General features: G+C 30.3%; 1 protein-coding gene across 1 annotated transcript; it reads right to left on the reverse strand.

The window, feature by feature from the left end:
• Positions 1 to 6,277: 6,277 nt before the first annotated feature.
• Positions 6,278 to 7,228, reverse strand: LOC141661282 (AP2/ERF and B3 domain-containing transcription factor At1g51120-like). Its single transcript, XM_074468266.1, has one exon. The coding sequence runs from the start codon at positions 7,226 to 7,228 to the stop codon at positions 6,278 to 6,280; it is 951 nt and encodes a 316-aa protein (XP_074324367.1).
• Between the last annotated feature and the right edge of the window lie 8,298 nt (positions 7,229 to 15,526).

Below are 15,526 nucleotides of genomic sequence, written 5' to 3' on the forward strand. Positions count from 1 at the left end.
AAAAGTGTCATATGTGTCTTATAAGAAAGCTTATATGTGTCTAAGTTTGCTAGATACATATGGATGAGTCGTATAACGTCTGAAAAATATACGTATGTTATAGCAATAACGCATATTATTTTAAATATCGGGTTAGAACAGACATTGTAAATAGACGCATAAAATCAGTTCATATATGTCTATTACTTTTTAGGTGGGGTACTAAACTCAAAATCAAAATTATTAGGAAGAGGTATCGCAAAATGTACTAAAATTATTGGGAAATAAAAAAATAAAAAATTCAATAAAATCAAATTAGCAAACTGATCATAAAGTATTTATAAAAAAATTAAAAAATTACATATCAATATTTTAACAAACGACGTTTTAAAAAATACAATGAAATCACCAATCACAACTCCTTCATGCAACTTTTACCAGCCCAAAATCAAAACTATAAAACCATTCATTCTAATAGAATTGTGAAACAAGTATATATATAAACACAAAAATACAATTTGTAACTATATATAATTAAATTTTATATAGAAATTAACCAATCTTAACATCATTTATTTGTTGAAAAAATATATTAAAAGTTACAAATTTCTTTACTTTTAGTTGAAAATTGGATAAAAGAAATGGTAAAACCGTAAATAAATTTGAAAAATGGTTGTATGTTTGGAATCTCATGTATTGAAAACCTAACCTTTGGACTTAAATTTTTCTTGATGTACGTATTATGTTAAATAAAATGTTTAACTAAATGAAAATAAATAAATATATAAAATGTTTAACTTAAACACGGTCAAATATACGATCACCATAGAATATTTTGATAAATGCTAGTTTTATGATCACGGTCGATTTAAATATTGGAGACTATTTTTTGTTTTGACAAGTAAAATTCCATTAATCGAGGGATTCTTCCCTCACTACATACTCCAACACACAGGGAGGAATTAAAATGAATTCCTAGCTATAAAATCACCTCTGTCATTTCAGAGTACGTGACATACCTTAAACCAGGAGCTTCTTTATTGAATTGAGGCGTCCACATTAATCTTCTTCCAGCCCGTGTCTAGGGATTACCGTTTGATATGATCTCGTTGAATTTTACCTTTGCCAGCATGAGTGGATTTCTGTTCTGCCTCTTTCTATTATGAAACTATCTTAGAACCAATATCCAATACTAACTTCGGTGTCATCTCCTTACCTTCCCATACTCTTGTGATTCTATCAAACCATATGCCCGAAAGAGTATTCGTTTAAATTACCAGCTTTGATTTATTTTCACTAGTTAGCCTTTTTAGCACCCAGCTCGACACATATTCCACCTCAGTTGTACATACTCCCCCTAATATAGCACAACATCTTCTAGCAAATTAAAGAGCATTCTAACAACAGATGAACAACAGATGGCCGCCTGATCTTTTGCTGAATGCTTTATTTTATTTTCTCTCCAAGTTTAACTATAGGCTTGAGACAAGTCCATGAAAATCTTCATGTATAATATGTTATGGCGATTACCTTTTTCATTTATGATAATTTGTACCTTCATTTGTCTTGTTGTGAAAAGGTCGAGTGAAGATATTGTGAACTCTGTTTTTCTTGGCTTCACGATCCACTTCACTGTGGACTTCTCAGCATAGAATAACTTTGGAGTTAACGATATTACATATTTCTTGATTTCTCAGTGTAGTAAAGAATTAACTTCACGAACTTCAAGAAAATTGAGTTGTCTAGTAGAAAAACTAAGACAAGTACATATAAACCTATCAATAACCCAAATTGTAGACTCCATTTGAATATATGAAGTGATATTGTATCTTGAGTTGGCTTGTTAAGATAGTATAGACATTTCATGTACATAACAAAGAACATTTATATTGCTACCACAATCTTGAGTACTTCATTTTATGTTCTTCACTGACGTTTGAACTTTTAAATGAACATTTTTTAGTGAGTATATTTTTAAGACTGCAGCTCTCTTCTTTAACTTTTCTCTATTCTCTGTCTTCAATTCTTCTAATTCCTATACTTGAAACACTACATATCTTCCATCAATATTAATACACTCAAATCTTCTCGTGACATATAATATTAAATTTTTGGATCAAAAATATTGGAGATGGCCTAAGTTTAACCAAACGAGCTTTAAATTCCAAGGCCATATTTATTTTATATGATTATAATCCTGGGATAATAATTCGAGGAAAACTAATCCCATCAAAATTAATCTCATGGATTAATTAGTCATATTCTATATTTGTTTGGAAGGATTAAGTGTAGGATTGTACTATAATCTTTTAAAATTTTAACTATCATATGTTTGTTTATTGCGATGGTCCTTAGGATTGTAATATATTTGTTTAAAATTTTCAATTCTATGTTCGTTTTACATGGGATTACAATGGGGGATTATAATCCCTTAAAAATGACTTGTAAGAGAGCATTAAACAATAGGTCCTCCTTACCAAGTATTATAGGGATTATAGTCTTATTCTCTATTCGAACAAAACAAACATGAACAAACATCAGATACCATATTTAAAGGATTATAATCTTAGATAACCCTTCTCTAATTTTTTATAAAATAAAAATGGAATTGAAAATTTTTAAAGGATTATAATCATATCTTCTACTTAATAACATAAAACAAAAATGGCCCAAAAGTTTAAAGCTTTTTTATATTCCTCGTATCTTTAGACCAGCAACAAATCAATTATGCCACAATTCATACAATTATACACCTCAATACGAGAAGTAAAGTATGCTATATTTAACTTATGTCGACTTGCACCATTTTTCTAACGCGTCAATTGGAATATTTCAGCATATTGCTTAGTTCAAGTTTAATGGTGCAATTCAATACTTTAGATCCAAATATAATTATGACAGCTGAAAAATAGTTATTAAATATAAATTGACAAATATATGACTATTACCGGTTCACATATTTCAGCACTAAATCCAAGCTCTAGAAGAGGATTTGTTTCGTCAAGGATTAACACGACAAGTTCATCTAGTTTTTGTGCACAACATAATTTATTATTTTAAACTCCTTACAAAAATACAAATTTGTAACTATATATAATTAAATTTTATATAGAAATTAACCAATCTTAACATCATTTATTTGTTGAAAAAATATATTAAAAGTTACAAATTTCTTTACTTTTAGTTGAAAATTGAATAAAAGAAATGGTAAAACTGTAAATAAATTTGAAAAATGGTTGTATGGTTGGAATCTCATGTATTGAAAACCTAACCTTTGGACTTAAATTTTTCTTGATGTACGTATTATGTTAAATAAAATGTTTAACTAAATGAAAATAAATAAATATATAAAATGTTTAACTTAAACACTGATCACGGTGGATTTTAATATTGGGGACTATTTTTTCTTTTGAAAGTAAAATTCCATTAATCGAGGGATTCTACCCTCACTACATACTCCAACACACGGAGGAATTAAAATGAATTCCTAGCTATAAAATCACCTCTGTCATTTCAGAGTACCTGACATACCTTAAACGAGGAGCTTCTTTATTGAATTGAGGCGTCCACATTAATCTTCTTCCAGCCCGTGTCTAGGGATTACCGTTTGATATGATCTCGTTGAATTTTACCTTTGCCAGCATGAGTGGATTTCTGTTCTGCCTCTTTCTATTATGAAACTATCTTAGAACCAATATCCAATACTAACTTCGGTGTCATCTCCTTACCTTCCCATACTCTTGTGATTCTATCAAACCATATGCCCGATTGAGTATTCGTTTAAATTACCAGCTTTGATTTATTTTCACTAGTTAGCCTTTTTAGCACCCAGCTCGACACATATTCCACCTCAGTTGTACATACTCCCCCTAATATAGCCCAACATCTTCTAGCAAATTAAAGAGCATTCTAACAACAGATGAACAACAGATGGCCTACATACTCTACAAGTTTAGCTATAGGCTTGACATATGTTCATGAAAATCTCCATGCACAACATGTTATGGTGATTTGTTTCTTCATTTATGATATTTTGTACCTTCATATGTCTTATTGTGAAAAGGTACGACAGAAGATATTTTGAACTCTATTTTTATGGGCTTCACTATCTAGTTCACTTTAAACTTCTTAGTATAGAATAACCCTAGAGTTCACAATATTGCATCTTTCTCGACTTCTGGGTGTAATACAAAATTAAACTTCACCAACTTTAAGAAAATTGAGTTGTTAGAATACAAACAAGACAAGTACATAAAAACCTTTCACTAACCCAAATTGTAGACTCCAATTTAAATATAAAAAGTGACATTGTATCTTGAGTTGGCTTGTTATGATAGTATAGACATGTCATGTACCTAACAAAGAACATCTATATTACTACCACAATCCTGAGTACTTCATTTTCTCTTGTTCACTGATGCTTGAACATTTAAATGAATAAGACTAAAGTTCTCTTCTTTAACCTTTCTACATTCTCTGTCTTCAGTTCTTATAAATTATATACTTCAAACACTACATATCTTCAATAAAATCTTCTCCTGACATGTAGTATTATTTACGTGTCATGTTCTAGTATTAAGTTATCACTGTTCATTCACTTTTGCAGTCTCTCCAACAAAATTAAATGAGGAACTAATAACTACTTTTTTAAAGAAAATTACTAATTATATCATATTAAAGAAAATTTATGCATCTCACTGGTTATAAAGTGGTAAACTAAACTATTAGCATCTACACGGTTCTTTTATACACAGTTGGTGTCCTTAAATGAAATTCATTATTCACCGACCACCAAATTAATTATTTTTTTGAATTTTATGGGGTCAAACTGACTAAATTTGACCGATTTTCTTATAATATATAATTTAAGAGAATTATAAATTTTATTGAATATATCTAATAGACTTCAAAATGTTTATATTAGTTTTTTTTAAGAAAGGAAAAAAAATCTTCAATATTTAGTTAAAGTGAAGTCAATTTGATCCAAATAAGAAATCTAAATTGTAAATGAAGGAATATCAAAATAAATTCTGTAAATTAAGGCACCAAAATTTTTTATAACTTTACACTAAAACTTGTGTTATAAATTATATCTCTATTATGTCTCCAACAAAAATATGCATTCAAAATATTATGATGGATTATTAATTTACCGATCAAAAATTTATTGACATTTTACTTTATTTTAATTTATTTTTGGAGAAAAGCAGGAGAAGAAGTGAAGAAAAGGCTGAAACTCTCAAATTATTTACATTTCTCACTCCTAACTCTTAAAATTATGTGATCTTCTTCATTTTCTTTCACTACAAGAAAATGAGGTTAAATACAACTGATTTAAATTCGACCGGAGTTAAATTCGACCGCATGCGGTCGAATTCTTTGGACACGGCTAAATTCGACTGGTCTCGGTCGAATTAAAACGGTCGGATTTAAACGGTCGTATTTACAACCAATTTTAACCGAAAACGGTTGAAATTAAAACGGTCGAAATTAAACCGGTCGAATTTAGCCCCTAAATTCGACCAAATTATTTTTCGGTCGAATTTAGCCCCAAAAAAAATGGAGGGAATTTTCCCACAAATTAAATAATTTGGCACTCCTAAATTCAACCATTTTCGGTTGAATTTTATATTTAGAATGGCGGGAAATTAACCAATACTTTTAAATTTTTTGAAAAAAAGTGAGGGAAATTTCCCGCCCTTTTCTAAGTTATATTTCAATGAAATTCGGTCGTATTTAGGATTTTTCAGAATTTATTTTTAATAAAAATATTTATTTAAATATTAGTGAATATTTTGAAAATATGAATATGGAGAGAACAAAATTTTTCCAAATAAAAAAAATATAATTCTTGAAAAATTAAATTTTGCACTATAAGAATTTTCAATTTCTTTATTTGTTAAAAAATAAAATTGATACTAGTTAGTTGTACTAGTCAAACTCTTACTCCCTCCCAGCCTAAAAATATGGACCCTATTCAATTTCTATATCCTCAAGTAGGGGCTTGAGTTTTAGAGCACAAGCTATTATAAAAAACCTGCACTGCTATAAAAGCTTACTAATAGAAATTAATGCAATATTTGATTGAGACTGCAAAATGAGTCACATTAGCTTCAGTTTATGTTCTGAACGTCCTCTTTATTTAAAACTACTAAAATGAAATAAATTTAGCATACTCAAAATGTTATTGTCTTGCGAAACTGCAATACCTGGATGTAGAATCAAGAACATACATAAGTGCACTTGCACAATGGTATATGAGATTAAGTGATTAGAGAAAATATTCCCAGATACCTCCTTAAGCAATTTTCACCCCGAAAAGCATGACACAATTCTCAGGTGCTTTCCTGGAATCCGTTCTGTTCAAGTTATGGTCAGCCTCGATATCCATCTCGAGCCTGGTACCTGCATTTCCACTGTGATTCTGTTCAAGACCAAAGTTCTGCACCCCTTCCTTCGAATGATATTTTTCGCCATCAGCAACGACATATTTTCCCCTGTTGGCTTCCTCAAGTTGTACTCTATTAGCATTATATTCCACATTAATAGCAAAAGAACTGTGAACAACTGACCCTGTCTCAAAATGCATACACTTGAAGAAAATAACTTTGTCCGCTGATCTCAGATCCTTTGCTTGCACAAAATCCTTCCAGCCACTAGATAAGACATGACTGTTACTTCCCTTACAGACACCATAGCGAAAATTCCACAGTGTCATCGACTGGTCATAGAAAGCTAGCTCATGGGAATCGCATGGGAAGCAACTAGCATAAATTTTCGGAATCACAATTCTGGAGAGCCTACCTACGTCGCTAGGAGTAAGTACCTTTTCAAATAGACGGGTACGTGTACAATCTTGTTCCCTCTGTGCCTCCAAAATATTGACAGACCTGCAAGGAAGGCTATCAGCAATGCAGACTTGTTTCTGAAAATTTGGTTCTTGTGCAATGTTGTCTGTCTTTAGCAAGTTTTTATCGAGGCTATCAATCAAAAGTTTGGCGGTTGTGCTTTCATATGCCATGTCAGCTTCCCCCTCTGTCTTGAAAATCCCTATGCAAATCCAGTTATGATTTACATAAACATGTGCCGCCCAGTTTCCATTCATTAGAGCAACGACTCCCTTAAAACTCGAGCTATGAATAGTTTTATCATGCCTTGCACGCTTGGTACATGATTGATTATGACTCAATCTGTTCGAACCTGAAGCTTTGCCGAACATATGTGCTGTGACATTCAAGAGATTCTTCATCGTTTACTGCAATCACAGGAAAGTTGGTAAATGAAACAAGTAAATACATTTCATTCTTAAACTATCCAAACCTGCAGAGAAAATGATCTGCAGCTAGTAACTCATAAAACATAGAATATAATGTATTTTTTATTAGCTCAACTAAAAAACGACTTTTGGAACTACATTTTCTGCATTCTACTACAGAAGTTTCCGAACTCTCTCATCACAGTCAGCGAGGGAGGATCTAGTAAGTGGCTAGGTGGGACATGTGTCACCCCTTAAATAATATTTTACTATTTTTTGTTATTAAATTTTTTGGATATTTATGAAAATGTCCCTAGAAAATATAAAAATATAAGGGTATATTCACAAAATATGATCATATCTTCCTGAAATTTTATTGGTGGATGCGGCACTGGTTACATGTGAGCAAATATGCGGGTTTTTCATACATCACACATTCATCAAATGTCTAAAAATTCCCAATAAAATGATCACAAACCATTCGAGGAATAAATGTAAAAACTATCCATGGTAGACAAAAATATGTGTTAATCAATATAAGAAATGTCTCCTATTACACAATTACTATAATTTTGAGTACACATTAAATTTAAAGTAAAACGTTCAAATAACTTGAAAGAACACATGACAAACAAAACCTTACAGACACTCAATAATAACATCAAATTGGTTCACACAATATATTTAAGACTAATAAAATCGATAAACATGGCATTTAACTATGGTGTAAGAGCTAAATCATGATTGGAATAATGCCAATAAAACTTACACAAATAGCTGTTAAATTCTTCTCAATTGTTGAGCTCAAAGACAGATCTGTTAGAGGGGCCGGTGCCTATAGCTAATATCTATGTACTGTGTATTTATATAAAGAGATGTTAAATAATTCAAATTTTTCTTGGGTTATCAATGTTTTTCGCGCTAAAATAAAAATTTAATTTTTCGAGTGCCACATACGTAAATTTAGCGTTTGAATTAAAACATAAATATAGCACAAAATGATACCACGAAAGAAGCCACTACCAAAGAAAGGAATTTAATTATTTTCAAAAAAGGAAAAAAAAGAATTTAAATTAGATTTTGAATACTTTGTGATTAAATCATTAAAGTAGGATTTTTTAAACTAGTCAGCAATATTTTCTGCATTAAAGCACGATTACAAAAAATATTTTTTTATATTTCATCCTTATTCTTTAAGATATGTGTCTAAATTCAAATATGAGGAACATACTCATTAAATAATAATGTTATGTGATAAAATCTCTTCCTACAAACTAAAAAGGTTATGATAATTACAAAGTAACATGTACTCACACATAAAACAACTCTATTATTCTAATCTCACTTTTATGGGGTATATGTCAAAATATTAAAAAATGTACTAGCGAATTCATCAAAATCTACCACTTTTTCAACTCAAAAAAATCCACGAACTTTTGATACCTTTATATTTTGATGGATTTTTAAACTTTTAAATTGAATATACTCAGATTTTGAAAAAATTTGTCCAATCTATATTGAAAATTATCAGATATTAAAAGATTTTCTAAAATCCAAATTAAATATCTTTTGATTTCAAGAATCAAAAAAATCATAAAGGACTTCTTTCAAATTTTAATCCCAAATGTATTACGCCTTCAAACTTATTTCAAAAATCGTAAAATTTTAAAAAATAATATCTTATGATCCAAAATTTTATCAGTTAATATAAATAAATTTGTGTTTATAGTATGGAATACGCCACAAGTCAGGTTCAATGGAAAAGTGAGGGTTCATTGAACTTACGGTCCGTTAGACCATCTCCAACGCAGGCCCCACTCCTGCGTTGGAAACCGTGAAATGGATCTGTTTTATTAATTCAGCGTTGGAGTATTAGACAAAAGTTGTCAAGGGTCACTAAGTCGAGCTCGGCCAACTTGTATGACTTCTGTCCTTATATAATATTTTATATCTTTGAACTGCTTATTCCAGTGAATGACTTGTTAGATACCTAATATAATATAGTTACATGGGCCTCATATTAACACTCTCCGTTGAAGCTACTCAGGCAAGTTCCGGTTTTTCTTAGCTGGCATGTGAGGAGAACCGGCAAGAAACAGAAATCGGACTCTTGCATTGTTGATGCTCTTAAGGCCAAATGGCAAACCAGGGCCCACCTTGGCCCATATCCATTCTAAAATTTTAGATAAAGACGCTCTTCATTCACCCCTAAAACATAGTAGAAGGCTTGAAGGCTAAAGCTTAGCATTATAATCAGATAAAAACTTTATAGTTAACGGCCTAAATGAATCACGGATCAAACCTTAACTAGCAAGAGGTATGAATTTCACGAAAATCAAAGGTAATCTATATACTAAGGCTGGTCTTGACTCTACGCCGACAAAACTTGCGCCTAGAGCCTCTAATAGTCAAGGTCCCAACATTTACAAATGCTTTATTTATAAATACTTTGTATTCTTGTTGTCACTGATTTTCGACATGTCCACGTTTCCAAATTATCATTGTCATCGAGATCTTTAGCCTTGAGCATGTACCATTGTTAAGCATCCTGGACCTTATTCAACAAAAGATTGAGAGATTTAGGCATGATGACATTTTTTCCCGAATTATTAGGCTTATATTGGTGTATGTTTTAACGAATCTCGTACTTACAGAAAATCGAATTCGATCAATAATAAACTGACTGAAACTAAACTGGTCTGCTAGTGCTAAACTTGTGTTGTGTTTGTACCTGGTGATCGGGGATTAAGTGGGGAAATAGAATATAAAGATCGATTGAGGTGGAGGCGTGTTTATATACTTGAGTTAAGACTTCTTTCCAATTATGATTAGGATTTTGTATCTTCATTTGAAAATTTGAAATGTGTTTGGAATTGGATTTTTTCTGAATTGATAATGGAAATCTGAAATACGCTAGGATTTAAGTAGTTTAAAATTAAATTAATCAAATTATAGAAAAATACACATTTTTGGAAATTATAATTATAAAATCAGTAAAAGAAATCTCATATTTACCAATAAAAGTTGTCAACAAAAATCTATTTGTTAATAATTACCCACGGATTGCCGACCAATTGCAAACTTTTGAAAAGTATACACAACATCAACGGTTTCGTAACGGGTTACTAATGAAAAGTTTCCAACAAAATTTTATGTTGGCAAAACCAAAAATTAAACGGAATTACTAATGAATTACCAACAGATAAATAACTACAAAATACTAACATAAAAGCAATAATTTACTAAGGGATTACTAAAGCAAATTGCACTGTCCAATTTCAGCAATCATCAGTTAATAATTATGGATCCGTTATCTTTATTTCCTTACTAATCTGTTATAATTGTAGATCGGTTATATTTGCTCTATTATCAATCTGTTGCAATTCTATATCGGTCGTGCATATTTTTGTCACTAATCTCTTGTAGAATTTTACCATATATGTCCCACCCTAATTAATATACAACAACTATAGTATCATATTTGGATAAAAAATACACGCGGACTCAACGAGAAATTAAATTACGTTGGTAACCAACTAATTAATTATCAGTCATGAATTAAAATATTATTCGAATTATGTGTTCACGTTCCGAAAATGACAAGAAAATTTGGTGTTCGTATTTGCATTTTAAGTATATCACACGAAAGTACATAAACACAATACTCAAAACTTAGTGTCGATAGGTTTTGTGTTGACCTTTCAGGTTCAAAACAGACCAAGAGATACACAAAATTAATATTTTTAATTAAATTTCAATATTTGTAATAAACATATGAACATATATATAAAATAAATATTTATTTATTTATTTATTTAAGAATAATATATAATTTTATAATAATGTATGTAAATATTTTAATAATTTATTAATAATTATGTTAATATTAAATTTTATACAACACAAATAGTACGTAGAATCCGTAAACCTGTGAGTTGTTTAGCTGTATATCATGCACACCTTTTCTCATATTTTAACAAATAAATGTTCATTTCAAGTACATTTTTAAGTTAACAATTCTTCTATAAATACTACTCACATCCTTTTCACCAATTGCTTGCTGTCGCCTAGTGCAACTAGTCTGGTTCAGGACTAACTTTCTAATTTTTTGTATTATAACAACACAAATATTGTTAAGTTTGTAGAAACTCTATGGCCTCAAAAAATGGTTGTCGATAAATATTGTACTTTCACTAGAATCCCTTCTAATGCTTAAACATTGTTAGGAAATAAGGATCTCAAAACTAGGTAGGGGTGAATGAATAGTTCAAAAACTTTAAAACTGTATTAAAAAGAGGGAAATATATTAAAATTGAATATGTTCTTTATTTTGTGCAACTAAAGATGGGATGTGTACCATATAAATAAAATAATTTACTACTCAATGTGCACATCCATTTATAGTAAACTATCGTATTCAGCTAAGAGACACGTAGCAGCTTTTTTAGGACCAATTAATTCTGTTATACGCTTCTCATCTTTCCCTGCATGCTTTATTTTATTTTCTCTCCAAGTTTAACTATAGGAGTCCATGAAAATATCCATGTACAATATGTTATGGCGATTACCGTTTTCATTTATGATAATTTTTACCTTCATTTGTCTTGTTGTGAAAAGGTCGTGTGAAAATATCGTGAACTCTATTTTTCTTGGCTTCACGATCCACTTCACTAGCGGACTTATCAGTATAGATTAACTGTGGAGTTCACGATACTACATATTTCTTGATTTCTCAGGGTAGTAAAGAATTAACTTCACGAACTTGAAGAAAATTGAGTTGTCTAGAAGAAAAACTAAGACAAGTACATATAAACCTATCAATAACCCAAATTGTAGACTCCATTTGAATATATGAAGTGACATTGTATCTTGAGTTTGCTTGTTATGATAGTATAGACATGTCATGTACGTAACAAAGAACATTTATATTGCTACCACAATCTTGAGTACTTCATTTTCTGTTCTTCACTGATGTTTGAACATTTAAATGAACATTTTTAGTGAGTATATTTTGAAGACTGCAGCTCTCTTCTTTAACTTTTCTCTGTCTTCAATTCTTCTAATTCCTATACTTCAAACACTACATATCTTTCATCAATACTAATACACTGAAATCTTCTGGTGACATATAATATTAAATTTTTGGATCAAAATTGTTGGAGATGGTCTAAGTTTAACCAAACGAGCTTTAAATTCCAAGGCCATGCTTATTTTATATGATTATAATCCCGGGATTATATTTCGAGGATAACTAATCCCATCAAAATTAGTCTCATGGATTAATTAGTCATATTCTATATTTGTTTGGAAGGATTTAGTGTACGATTGTACTATAATATTTTAATAATTTTAATTATCATATGTCTGTTTATTGGGATGGTCCTTAGGATTGTAATATATTTCTTTAAAATTTTCAATTCTATGTTTGTTTCACATGGGATTATAATGGGGGATTATAATCTCTTAAAAATGACTTGTAAGAGAGGATTAAATAATACCTCCTCCTTACCAAGTATTATAGGGACTATAGTCTTATTCTCTATTTTAAGAAAACAAACATGAACAAACATGTGATACGATATTTAAAGGATTATAATCCTTGGATAACCCTTCTCTAATTTTTTACAAAATAAATATGGAATTTAAAAATTTTAAAGAATTATAATCATATCCTCTACTTAATAACATAAAACAAAAATGGCCTAAACGTTTAAAACTTTTTTATATTTCTGGTATCTTTAGACCAACAGCAAATCAATTATGCCACAATTCATACAATTATACACCTCAATAAGAGAAGTCATGTATGCTATATTTAATTGTTGTCGACTTTCAAGATTTTTCCAACGCGTCAATTGGAATATTTCAGCATATTGCTTAGTTCAAGTTTAATGGTGCAATTCAATACTTTAGATCCAAATTTAATTATGGCAGCTCAAAAATAGTTATCAAATATAAATCGACAAATATATGAGTATTACCGGTTCACATATTTCAGCACTAAATCCAAGCTCTAGAAGACGATCTGTATCGTCAAGGATTAACACAGCAAGTTCATCTAGTTTTTGTGCACAATATGATTTATTATTTTAATCTCCTTACAAAAATACAATTTTGTAACTATATATAATTAAATTTTATAAAGAAATTAACCAATCTTAACATCATTTATTTGTTGAAAAAATATATTAAAATTTACAAATTTCTTTACTTTTAGTTGAAAAATGGATAAAAGAAATGGTAAAATTGTATATAAATTTGAAAAATGGTTGTATGTTTGGAAACTCATGTATTGAAAACCTGACCTTTGGACTTAAGTTTTTCTTGATATACGTATTATGTTAAATAAAATGTTTAACTAAATAAAAATAAATAAATATATAATATGTTTAACTTAAACACTGTCAAATATACCATCACCATCGAATATTTTGATAAATGCTAGTTTTATGATCATAGTCGATTTAAATATTGGAGACTATTTTTTTGTTTTGAGAAGTAAAATTCCATTAATAGAGGGACGAATCCCTTACTACATACTCCAACACACAGGGACGAATTAAGATGAATTTATTTTTCAAAAAACAAGGTACTTTAGCTAACTGATGAGCTATATTATTCTTTTGTCATTTAACGTGTTGAATTCTCAAATCTGGTCTTCGTTGTAACACCTATTTACAACTCTCCAATGTAATGTCCACTTTATTGTCATATACCTAGTTCATCATTAACGCATTCACCATATTTAGAGCATTACTTTTAATCACAATATCCCTTAACTCCATGTCTTCAAACCAACAGCATGCTTCGTACGTAGACTCGTATTGCTTTAACCTCCATTATCGTTGCTTCTCATTCGATACTCTTAGTTTTCCTAGCTATAAAATCACCTCTGTCATTTCAGAGTACTTGACATACCTTAAACGAGGAGCTTCTTTATTAAATTGAGGCATCCACATTAAACTATCTTAGAACCAATATTCAATACTAACTTCGGTGTCATCTCCTTACCTTGCCTTACTCTTGTGATTCTATCAAACCATATGCCCGAAAGAGTATTCGTTAAAATTACCAGCTTTGATTTATTTTCAGTAGTTAGCCTTTTTAGCACCCAGCTCGACACATATTCCACCTCAGTTGTACATACTGTTGGACAAACTTAGTATTTTAGACTAAGTTGTGAATCATTTTCAGACTCTATATGAGTGAGACACATTATGTGTTAGTGGTGTGTATTTATTGGAACGTATTCTTCTCTTCGAGGGGATTCCAACGCATATTAACACGCTCAAAATGAGTAAAAGGTGAATGAGAACTGATATTCCAAAGTTTTACCTTTTAATATGAAAAGTGGTTTTGTACCACATCGAGAGTAGCACAAATCTATTCCTTAGTTTTTCTTATAAATACCATGTACCACAACGAAAAGAAAAACAAGTCCTTTCAAGGCTCTTTTTATAAATAGAGTCTTAGGTCACCAGTTTTATTAAGTCAAGGAAATAAGAGTCATCTCTTTCATTCTTGGTCTCTTTAGTCTTAAATTTTTTCAATATTCCGGTGATAGTTCTCGGGCTCAGTTCAAGTTCGCTGAGAGTATATTCGATCTATCGATTATACTAGTATCTCGTTTTATCCTGGGAAGCAGGTCGCTAAACACGGATGGTGCGGAGCGAAACTGCTTTAAGGAGACAGTTTTCTGGACTCGAGATTAAATCCAATCTCTGTTTGCTTTCTCAAACTCTTCTCCTAATTTAATTATTAATTCTTATATGCTTATGTGATTTATGAATTAGCAATGTTCTTATTAATTAGTTATATATTCAATATATATATAATAATGTCTTGATCGTACAAGATTGATAACAATCTTAAAGTAGTTTTCTTCAATTTTCATACTTTCTTGTGAGTAGACGCAAAAGTCAATTTGATTGTTTAAATTAGATTTATTTATGGGTATATGAGTGGCCATTATTTGCCTCATTAATTAAATTAAATTAAATGCGTTAATTTATTTGATCATTTGTTTCCATGTGCTTGAAATTAATATAAAATTGATTTTAAGTGGTGCTTTGTTTAAGCATAACAGGTACGAGGCAAAAGTAAGCACAAAGTTGTTGGATAATTGGTTTCTTATAAGGCTATTGATGCTTTAATGGTTATTGATTTATGATCAACTTATATTCAAGTGAACATATTTGGTGACATCTCTCTCGGGTCGATCATTATAAATTGGTAGATTAAACCCAAATTTATAATTTGTCCATGTTTTCGCTATTAATGGATAACTTATTA

Source organism: Apium graveolens, chromosome 5, assembly GCF_009905375.1.
Source record: "Apium graveolens cultivar Ventura chromosome 5, ASM990537v1, whole genome shotgun sequence".
Classification (NCBI taxonomy): domain Eukaryota; kingdom Viridiplantae; phylum Streptophyta; class Magnoliopsida; order Apiales; family Apiaceae; genus Apium; species Apium graveolens.